Source organism: Rhinolophus hipposideros (assembly GCF_964194185.1).
Source record: "Rhinolophus hipposideros genome assembly, chromosome: 2".
Lineage (NCBI taxonomy): Eukaryota > Metazoa > Chordata > Mammalia > Chiroptera > Rhinolophidae > Rhinolophus > Rhinolophus hipposideros.
Window position 1 is genome coordinate 63110956 of NC_138048.1, and position 12032 is coordinate 63122987.

At 32.7% G+C, this 12032-nt stretch overlaps 1 protein-coding gene across 12 annotated transcripts in view; it reads right to left on the reverse strand.

Moving 5' to 3' along the window:
- Positions 1-12032, reverse strand: part of ATP11B (ATPase phospholipid transporting 11B (putative)) — a 101582-nt gene that overhangs the window by 72238 nt on the left and 17312 nt on the right. For 5 of the 12 annotated variants that reach the window (XR_013995096.1, XR_013995097.1, XM_081076344.1 and 2 more), the window contains exons 2-4: positions 10115-10231; positions 4877-4966; positions 3195-3275 (exon numbers count right to left, since the gene is read on the reverse strand). Coding sequence is in view for 10 of the 12 variants with exons in the window: in XM_081076344.1 (XP_080932470.1) it covers positions 3195-3275; positions 4877-4966; positions 10115-10231 (288 nt within the window). In the remaining 2 variants the exon portion in view is untranslated. Of the gene's footprint in view, positions 1-3194; positions 3276-4040; positions 4197-4876; positions 4967-10114; positions 10232-12032 lie in introns of all 12 variants that reach the window. The other 7 variants (XM_081076347.1, XM_081076346.1, XM_081076349.1 and 4 more) reach the window with 3 other exon arrangements.

The window sequence follows — 12032 nt, forward strand, 5'->3', positions numbered from 1 at the left end:
CATCGATAGCATTAAGTGATAAAAGTAAGGTATAGATGCGTTGTGTTCTATGCTATCATTTGTGAAAAAAACAATGCTTGCCTATGCAAACACTCTGTATATGGACTAATGTAAAAATAATGGCTCCCTCAGGGGAGGAGAATTAGGAGACTTGGGGTTAGGAGTATAAGAGACTTTTACTATATGCTATTTTGTACTGTTTCCATTTTTTTAAATATATACATAAATTACCTAAAAATATTATAAAACTATAAAATATAAAGCAAATGTTAAAGGACATTTTGAAGGTCTATTTTTTTCAGAAGAAACCTTTTGGGAAAGCATTCTTAAGATACTTAAATTATATTGGCCCCTCTTACGATGTGGTACGTCAATTTTAGAGAAATTCAATTGAGAGTCAAAAAATCTTTTCTGAAACTGTCAAAAAGCATACTTCCTTTTATAGTAAGATGACATTAATAGCAGAGCAACAATAATAAAAACATTATCTTTTTTAACACAAGTTTAAAAATTCTAATTCATCCTACATATTACTGCCAAATCAATCTTTTCAAAGCATTGTTTTAATTCACTATGCTGTTCAAAACCCCCTTAACAAAATCTCAATGCTTAAAACAAAGAATCTGCCAGCCTGCTTAATTTACCAACCTCTATTTCCATTATTACCTTTTAGTACTTTCCTATACAGGGTCATATATTAGTCAGATATATCATTCCCCAAAATAGGTCTTGCTGTTACTTCCATTTGGGCCGTTACTCAAGTTGTTTGTTGCTACTTCACCTTCATCACTGATTGTCATTTTACCTATATTCCAAGTCTCATCGCTAATAATGTTTCTGCCACAAAATCTTTCTTGATTATCCAGACAAAGCATTCCACCCTTTCTCTGCACACCTACAGATCACTGGCTCTTCCTACTACATTATTAAACTGTAATTATTTTTGTGTTTGGTCTTACCTTCGCTACTTCATAGGTTATAAGCTCACAGAGGGCAAAGACTGTTTACCAGAGCACTACATCTTGATTTACACAACCAGAGAGGAAACTTCACATGCAAGTATGGTTGACAGAAGTTAAAAAAACTAACAACTTTACTCAAAGTACAAATAACAGCTTTTCCTATTTTGATAAAAGTGTAAAAGGACAAAGGCAGACTAAAAGGGGTGAAGAGAAGAACGAAAGGTTGGAACATGGCAACTTTCATTTTCACAATTTTTCCATAATTTGTTCTAATGATCTATAGTAATGGACATAAAAACCTGAACAGTATATTCTAGTATGTTGTGTTTTATTAAATGAGCACAATTTAGGAACAGTTGTTACAGAACAGAAAACTCTGCATCCTGAAGTTGTAATGGGAGAAAATCCTTATATATCAAATGTTCTTTGAAAATTATATGATCTTTCATATTTTCCCTTTTGATTAAGTTGTCAAGCTCTCATGTAAATTTAGTACTTAACTGCAATACCCATAGCAACACAGGTTTGAGGTATAATCATCCTGATTCCTACTTTTAGATTTTGTGTTTTTACTATACTATTTTAGAAGGACATAGAATGTCACTTATTACTATTGTTATTATTGTTATTATTACATTAAACTCTCCCATTTTGCAGATAGTAAATTCATCAGCAATTTTTCAATTTGGCTAACGGCATCACATTCCAATTAAACCCAGTCTATATTTGGCTAAATATACATTGGGAAACCAGGGCAAGATGTGTTGCAACATTTTACACTGTCTTAAAAAACATTCAACTATTTAATAGATTCATTAATTCATTTATTTATCTGTCAAGCAAATTATTTACTGAAGGTCCAATAAGTACACAGCCTTGTGATCACTGGAAATAAACTGGTTTATAAAACGAAGTCTCTGCCTTCATAGAGCTAAATATTCAACTGAAGGCAACAAACTAATAAACATTTATTCACTAGAACAACAGGTAGTGACAAACGACATAAAGAAAAAAACAAGAGTAGGAAATGAGAGGGTGACATGGTGATCAGCGAAAGCCTAAGCTATCCAAGTGGAAATGTTGCACAAACAGCTGTATGTCAGGAGTTCAGGGAATAGTTTCAGGATACATATAAATTTGAGAACCATCAACGTATAAATGGTACTTTCAGAATGGATGAAATCACCTAAGAGCAAACTACATATAGAAAATAGGTCCAATGGAAAAATATGTGTTAACTCTGATGAATTAAATGACATCTGTAAAACCAAGTAAATACATAATTGTATGAAGTGATATGGATGCTATTGTCTTACATAGTCTCCACCAGAACAGTGAAGAAACGGAAATCAAACTTTTAAAAGCAGTGGCATGATATTCTGACACTAGATATAAAATGTAATTGTTTATCTATGGACTACTCTATCCTTCTTATGTAAGTAACAAGGAATATCCTACATCTCAGGATTATAAGTGTTTGTCAATTTTATTTCCATGGCAATTTAAACCTTATCCCTAACTTACAAAACGAAAATTGATCATATTTACACAAGGGAATTCAATTAACTCTCTTTCAGATGGAAGGTACCATCTCTGTATAATTGAGCCCCTGCCAAGACTTTCTGAGAAGTGGTAGCTATAAGCACCTGACATTTCTATGAATTTCTTTATTTCTTACTTGATATGTTTACTCAATAATACTGTTTTTCTAGACCTAGATTTACCAATTCTATACCTAGAAATACCAATTTAGAATTTGATTGAAGCTAGAGTACTACTTTAGATAAAAAATCAACTTCCCCAGAGAAAGTGGTAAAAAGTAGGGAAACACTACACAATTTTTATTCAAAATGTTCATGTCAGAAGTACACACTCCACTGCCCATAAACATATCCCTCTTGAATTGTCTTTCTTATAAATATTGCCAAACTCTACAAAAATGATGATTAATTTATTTTATATATAAATTGGTTTGTGCATATACAATGCTTGTTTTTGGATGCTTCCCAGGTGTGTCAAGGGAATGACATATTTTAATAATGGTAATCAAACTACAAGTCACCAGCTACCTAAAACAGAGTGGCTTAACTCAGTTTAATTTTACCATATATAATATCAAAAAAATTTGCCTTCTTATGGAAATTATTTTCAGAACAATAGAGGTTACTTTGGAGTGGACATATTTAGCAAATTATGATTAATGGGGGAACAAGAACAGAAAGTATTTCATACCTGCTTTATGGCAGTTACTGTTATCACAAAGAATAATGGAAGTCCACTGGTAATTGGGCTGGTAGGTGTATCAATCATAAGCTAGATTTAAAAAAAAGAATGCAGAGTATTATATATTTATATTGTACACATCACACTATTAACATCTTAAATCTCAGACATATTGGGATTTCTGGTAACACCATATAAAATGTGTATCATGGTCCACAGTAAAAAATAGGAGAGACATATTATGCAGTGAGTATAGTTTAGTTCAGTTTCATAAGTTCACTTTGCTGGCTATTACATGGGGTTAGTAGAATATCTAAATATATTATATACCCACAAATATTGCTAAGGTAGACTCTGCCTTCTTCACACAGAGTACTTTAAGTTTTTCCTCAATATTTGCCTAGGAGTGGAGCTACAACTGCTCAGAATTTCATTTCACTTTTCTTTGCCCATCCTGGTAAATACTGAAAAGTCTTTCAGTAATTTTTACTCTTGGATTCAGAATAAACTCACCACTTGGGGAGAAAGAATAGGAATGGGGCTAGGAAAAGGGTTTTTCTTCCACAAGTGATTCTGTTACATCTAGCAGAGCCAGAGGGTACAGCTTGGAAAACGATACAACAATTATGATCTAAATCATACAACTGAGGTTTCAATAAATTGCTATAGAAGAATTTTTTACAGTAATTATGTTTGGTTAGTTAGAAAATGGATCTAATGATTTATTAATGTTCCCTTATGCCACATAGGTCAATGTAATTTGTTCTATTCCACAGACAAGCTGAATTCCTGATCTTATTTAGTAATGTCACAAAAGCACGTGTTACGTGGACATGGTTAATATAAATTTCTCACTTTTCCGAGAAAACCAAGCTGATGTTCTGTTGATAGAAAATCAGAAGTTTCTTCTCTGTTCATGAAGGAAAACAATTTTTTTAAAGTAAAATGTTTCCTCAAGTGTTAAAGTAATAACTTGACAAGTTTTTTTCTCTTTTGAAATCCCAGGTTCTACTAAGAGAAAAGTTCAGAGTTCATACAAAAATTCAATGCCGCATTAAAAGAGACTGCTAAGGTACTATCAGAAAAGAATAACCTCTAGAAGAAAATAAATCTTGACTTATACTCAAGTTTCATAACCTCTTCTCTTGATATTTTGATGTTAGGAAAAAAGCACAATGTGAAATTAAACTGTTAAACAGCAACAGTTTATAATGAATACAGAGTTAAGAAAATGATCTGGAAAAAACATCTATACTCATGGGGAGTCTTAAAAATTAAAATTTTTTAAATTACGAAAGTAGAATTTACATTAAAAAAAGAAAAATTTACTTTGTACCACCATGGTTCAATAGGCAGAAATGTGCCAAAAACATTGTTGTATATTAAAAGCCAAAATATTTATATTCTGAGGAAAAACATCTGAAAGATGATGTTATTTTCTTGGCTTTGATTATGGTTATCAGCATCACATCACTTCAGTGATGCAACAAAATACAATTTATCTTAAAATTTATAGGCTAGTTTGCAGAAACCTAGACGTGGTTTCAATCATTGTATTCACTGGGGAAGCTCTGCAGAAAAAAATAGTCGCATCGTCAAATTATTTAGAAAGCAGTGTAACTTTTCCCTGAAGACATATTTTTAGAAATCCTATCTGTGAACTTCACAACGTATTGAGTGATAATGCTTACCTGAACCAAAAATATAATAAGAAAATAAAAGTTTGCCACTCTTCTGAATTGTTCAAATAAATTTTTTGGAACAAAATTCCACACAGTATACTAAAAAAAAGAAAGAGAGAGAAAAGAGAAATAAATTAATATTTAAAAATAATACATACTATATAGATATAATAATAATACAAGTGAGATCAGATATACTAAGCCCTTAGATAAATTCATGTAATGCTTGGTATTACAGAAACTATCTGGGTTTTAGAGTTTCCTGACTTTTATTCTATTCTGTTTTCTTTCTTTTACTATTTACTGGTAATTTTAATATAATTTTTAAAAATGAGATAAACTGTGACCTATCAATTTTGCTATGAAGTTCTTGATATTTTAGAAATTGGGGGCGGTAGATCTAAATAATTTACTTTGGACTCTGGTTACACAAAACTGAACCTAATGAAAAAGATAAATAAGAGCTGATAGAAACACTAACACTAGATAAATTTATTTTACATTTTATTTAGCTCAGTGTCAGAAATAGAGGAAATAGTATAATTATTCAATTATTCTTTGTTAAGTAGGGAATATGGAAAAATAACCTAGAATATGAAAAAAATGAAAAAACAGATAAGTGATCACTGGTATAATCACCAAGAAAAATCTCATAAAAGACATAAAAATCTTTCTCAATGTCAATTTTTAAAGTAAAACAGTAGAGTATAATGGTTAACAATATAGATGGTAGTGAGTTAAACTCCTGTGGCCTAAATCCTAATCCAAAATCAGTAAGTGACCTTGGACCTAATCTCTCTGTGCCCCACTTTGTACTTTCATAAAATGAGGGCAACAATAAACATATTGTATAGGGTTGTTATAAAGACAAAACCTGGCTCATATTAATTGCTATGTGTCTGTTGTTATATTATTAATCAGCTTACATTATTAATCAAGTCTATATATCATAGGGGCGGGGTACAAATACAGCACAAATTTTACTTGTGTCCCTCACTAATCACAACACAAGTTCCTACACAAAACAGGGAAACACTTTATAGCACTACTACTTTACCCTACGTACATTCTCCAAGTGGAATGTAAAATCCCTGAGGTTAGAAACCTTGTTTTATTTATTGTTCTAACCAGCACTTACTCTACTGCTTGAAACATAGTTGGAGACTAGAACTTTAGCTTGATTGATAGATAAAGTTGAAAAAAATTTTTTGTTTCAGATAATTATCCTGATGTCAAGCAATGAAGCCTTAATGATTATAATTCAAGATTTTTAAGAGACATTTTACCTAATTGTCTCTGGTGCAATGTAAAATGGTTCTAATTTCTAAATTTTTGTATGTCAAAAATTCACTTTTTAATCAGTTGGTTTGTGACTTGAAACACCCTTTCCCATATGAACAATTTTATAAATAGGGTTAGGTTCCCAGGAGAGCCCACAAAAGCTTATCTGACCCAAGGGTATATAAAGAGTAGTATAATACCTAACAACTTTTCTTTCATAGGTGAAATTGTATTTTCAGTTCTAATCTGGGATATCTGAAACATATTTTCCTGCAGTAGCGGTTCCAGATTCTGGAATTGGGAATTACGTTCAGGGCCCTAGAGGGAAGAGAGGTAGATACTTCCTGGAACTAAAATAAGTCACTGCTCAATGCCTACATCTGAGATAGTGAGTAACTGGGTCAAATCATCTCCAGCTGATACTAACTGGAGTAAAAACATACAGGGGTCAGAGTATTCCAGGTAACTTCCTCAGTTACCACGGCCAATGTATAAAGTTTGTAAGAATTAAGTTGGCACTGTTCTAAGTTTACGTCAATCTATTTAAATTAAAGCACTGACAATATATTGTCTTCCAGAATCTTAAAAAGAGGAACTACATAGATTGACAGTAAGGTCATTGGGTTCAGGATATTTCCTTCAATAATGCAATGGAAAACTCAGAATAAAAATTTCTTAGGAAAACTACCTTACAAATGCTAGGAATTGTTTCCAAGTTTTCTGAAATACAAACATATTAAGAGATTGAATTCTGTGCTTGTTTTGTGATATATAGAAAAGGGACTCTAGTAGAATAATATTAAACAATATGAAAATATTCTAAGAAAAATAATGATTTATTATGCTTTAAAATGTTTTAAATCATTATGTAATAATAGTCAAGAAAAGTGAATTAGAAGTATAACTTCTCTGTAGTTATGTATATGACTGTAAAATTAACCTTTTTTCCTCCTAAGGTCTGATATTAGAAAGGAAACCAAAATACAGTTATAAAATTAAATCTTTTTCAAAGAAGTTTAAATTTAAGATAAAGTAGTTGCTATGGTAAATTAAATAAAGACATATCATACATCTACAATGTGCAAGACACTTGCAGTATAAGAGAATCAATTATAAGTTCAATATTAAATAGAGCAGATTGAGACAAACACCGATAGCTGCATTTAAAGTTAAATGAAGGGGTATACAAAGAATTCAAAGGAAAAGGAGTCAGTAAGAAAAATTTAATAAAGGAGGTCATATTTGACATGAGCTTTAAGAGAGGAACGTTCAAAAGGCTGAAAATAGGGGGCAAATAGAGGGAGAACATCTGAGGAAGAAGAACAGCATGAACAAAAGCAGAGAGGAGGGAAGTTTATCGTGGCTTTGTGGGGTAAAAGATAATACAGTCTGGAAAGAGTTTCTGGGAACAACAGGAGTGAAAAGGTAGTATAAAGGAAATAATAAGTCAGCCAGCCTCATTTATGGTCAGGATAAAATTGACACTGTCTATATAAATATCTACATTCTTGAAATTGTGGCCAAAAACATGAATTCTACATTTCTACAGAAACATGAAACCTACAATGTCTGCAAGAACAAAATCTACATTAAAAAATTGTGGTTATCAACATGAAATCATAGCAAAGGTACAGTGGTAGGAAAGTTCAACATGAATTTATGGCATAGCAGGTAATCTGGCTTGGAAGGAGTTTAAGAAAGCAGTAGTGGAATAAAGAAGTAATAAGGAAGTAATGAGAGTCCTCATGTATGCTAAAAAAAAGGGCAATGTTTATTTAAATATCTACATTTTTAAACTGTAGTCAAAAACATTAAACCTAATACGGTTGCATATGAAAACAGTCATATAAAGATATTAAATCCCAAAAGTTTTCCAGGACACTCAGCTTCCAGTATTGGCAGAAGAGTTAAGTGGTCTGTGAATTCCTAGCTGGTAAGAATCATTATACAAACACTAGATTAAAAAAAAAAGAAACGAAAAAACAAAAGCAACTATTTTAAATTCTGGAAAGTGGCCAAAATATAGATACAAACTGAAAGAGAGTTTAAGTTTTTTGAAAATCGCACATGGAAGGAGTTTGAATTGTGAACTACGGCTTAATCTGGAGCCACTATGCAAATTCTCACACCTATGGCAGCAACACAGTAGGGGAAACTACACCCTTATCAACAAAATACGACAGAGATTAGAGTTCAGGGCTGGAAAGTTAGCTGGAAATTTAAGGGGAAAATACTGGTAGTGAAAGAACCACACAAGAAAAATGACCCAAATTCAGAACATACAATATCCAAACCCAGACTGATAGCTAAACTATGCACTAAACAGGGATGAATTACTGATACTGATACTTGCAACAACCAAGATGAGTCTTAAGAGTATTATGTTAAGTGAAAAGAAGTCAGACACAAAAGGCTCATACTGGATGACTGTATTCATATGAAATTCCAGAAAAGACAAAACCGTAGTTACAGAAAGCAGGTCAGTGGTTGCTAGCGCTAGAGGAGGAGGAGGGGGATTGGCTGCTTTTCATAGTGACAAATATATTCTACACTGTGATTGTGGTGGCAGTCTCAGGATGTTATAAATGATGAGTTTATGTATTTGATGAGTTGTTAAAACACATCAAATTGTACACTTAAAATTGGTGAATTTATTGTCCATAAATTATACCCAGTTTAAAAAAAAACTTAAAATTTTCAAGGACTTTTGTTTTTTGCATAATCGACTAAGAATGGTGCCGTTAATCTAGAACTCCTCTATTATCCTAGATTCTGTTATTTCCCCTTCTGCCCTCTGCTTCAAAACCATCGTCCAAAATGAGAGATATCACTAACAGGTGTGTTGCATATGTAAATAACAGAAGGCTGAAATAAAGGGGCAGAGCAAAGGAACTACTGGCCTAAGACAACATCCTTGGCAAAGATGAGATCAGGATTAGAGAAAGAATTACTAGTCACTTTGGAAGGGAGGGAAGGAGCAATACAGAAAAGCTTCTTAAGGCGGTCTATTAAGCAATAGTCATGATCTAAGGAGAACTTTCATCTTAGTCTCTTAGACTCACATCCTCTGTTACTGCATTGTCCAATAAGGTAACCACTAGTTGCATGTGGCTACTGACATTTAATTTAAAATAAATTAAGTTCCTTGGTTACTTAGCCATATTTAAAGGCCTATGGGGCTAATGGCTATCAGAATAGTATGGAAAATGTTTCCATCACGAGAGAAAAGTTATTGGACAGCAAGCATTACTCTATAACCTTCAGTTTCAAAATAAACTAAGACATCGTAAAAATGCCACAGAAAAAAATGAACCAAGGAAGAGTATGTAAGAGTGAAACAGTACTTTGGTACTATAAAATACTTGCAGAAGAGTGATAAAATTGGAGAAAGTCGGGCTTTAAAGTCGCACAGAACTGAGATCAAACTCCAATCTTATCACGTACTAGTGTACAACCCTGAATAAATTAGTAAATTATTTCTCAGCACTTCAATTGAAGAAATGAGTATAACAACACTTTGTAAAGCCATCTCAGAGCTGTCGTAAGGATTATATGATATGAGAAGTATCTAACGCTATGCATGACATAGTACCGTGTTTCTCCGAAAATAAGACCTAATCAGAAAATAAGTCTTAGCAGATTTTTCAGGATGACATCCCCTGAACATAAACCCTAACGCGTCTTTTGGAGCACAACTTAATGTAAGACCTGGTCTTATTTTCGGAGAAATGTGATATGAATCTGAGTTCTTTAGTTTGATTTCAACTAAGCATAATGTTGGCATGTTGGCTACCTGATATTAATAATTGGCAACTCCTTTTATTTTATAGTTCACAATTTTGGTTAAGATAAATCTACCAACCACTATTTCCTTGAAGTTTTAAGGTTATAAATGTATACTACAATATACAAATAAATCACCTTTCAAAACAAAATGGTACAATTTTAAAAAGTATTAATTCTTACCTTAGATGAAATGATCCGGTTATCTATAAATTTCTGAGGTGTGTAAAGGCCATTCTGAGGAAATCTGTTGGCTATGTAAATAGTTCTTGTGTCACTTTGATGTGGTGGGTCAAAACCCTAAGTACCAAGCAGAGAAAAAGTAATCACATCAACAAGGTTAGTGGTCATGATTCTTTACTTTTGGTTTTATTTAATTGATCAGATTACACATATTATTACTGGCTTTGAACTTCATATACACTGGATTTATTTATTAGCAGAGTTAAGTCATATATGTTTTTCTTTCACAGGTAAACAGGCACATTTTCTTCAGATACAAACTAACTAGGTAATAGGTCTGGTAATGAAAAACCGTCCATACTCTGTCATAAATGCTACAACAAGAGAAAAATAACATAGAAGACCTACAGAAGCATTTGAAGATGAAGCTTCTTTCCTTCCCTGTCATTCTTGGGGGCTCCTTACCTTTTTCCCAGGATGGATTCCTACTCAAAGATGTGGAAGCCCTGTGTAGCTATGGCAGAGTTAGCACCTACCACGTCTGATGACAAAAGTTTACATTTTATTTCTTCCACACCTAGGTCAACTTGATTTCAAAGAGCTTTGTTCCCAGAGAATTTACAAAGCATTGGGTAAGAGTCTTGCCCAGATTCATTCCATATAATCCTCCCTTTGTGCTAGCTACATTATCAATTGACCCCCTGAAATATGGATATATAATTGATACATGTTATAATTCTGGCCTCAAGTTTAGAAGACTCTCTCTCAAGGTACATTTAGTAATGATCTCTAGTGGTTATAGTGTTGTACTCTTTTTTCCTGGGTGGCCAGTGAATCTCCAATACTCCTTTGGTAGTTCTCGGGATCCCCTTGCCAGGCTGAAAGCAGTCACCAAATGCCAAGACCTTTTTTTTGGTTCCAACAGGCAATGATTTGGAATTTCTTAGATTTTCCTTTTTCTCATGGTGGCCAAGGGCTATTGACTAGCACTGCTAAGTTATTAAAAGGTCAATTAAACTTGGAATTCATGAACTACAATAATCTATTTTTAAATATTAAGGACTCTAATTTAGTACTCTACTAAGTAAGTGATATGGCTGCCATTCAATGGTTAGCATCCCTGTGAAATTTCCATTAAGCGCAGACATACCGATTAGTGGAAATTCCCATATTACTTGGAGGGATATTTTGTTTAGTATATCAGAATATTAACAGTGTCGTATATAGTTTTCAACTGCTGTTATTCTGGTCATAAAAAGACATGATAAAAAAAGTGATGTTTAATTTTATTTATTTATACTGTTTATAGCAATGACCACATTTTCTGGATGTGGATGTGAACATGCCATTATGTGTCTAATTTCAAATTCAGTTTCTTGAAGGATAAAATATGGCATGCATACTTATTTTCTTTTTTAAACACTTCACAATTATGCCTTTTTTCCCTCATGGGGAAAAAAAGGCAGGTCTCAAAATCAGAATTGGATCTTATTGCTCATCTTAATGATACGTGACATTTATTCATTCAACAAATATTTATTCAATTTAAGTATGTTAAGTCATAAAGGAATATGTGATTTGTTATATACTCAAGCAAATCATAACATGTTCCGACTAAATAAATAAATGAACAAATAATTTCAAAGTTAATGGTTGTATTTCTTTGTATAGTCTATGGCTGTATTTCTCTAAGGGGGTTCATAGGAAGTTCGCCTGTAATCTTCATCAAGTTAAAAGAGGGGTGTACAGGTAACTGCAGCATTAGACTGCATGAGGCATATTTATTCAGTATCTACTCTGTAACAAAAAACTAAGTCATATACCATGTATGTAAATTTCTGGGATTAATTTATCCCAGAAGAAAGTAAATTTGAGGGTCTAAAAGAATATATAAATCTTTATGAAGATGTCCAGACAA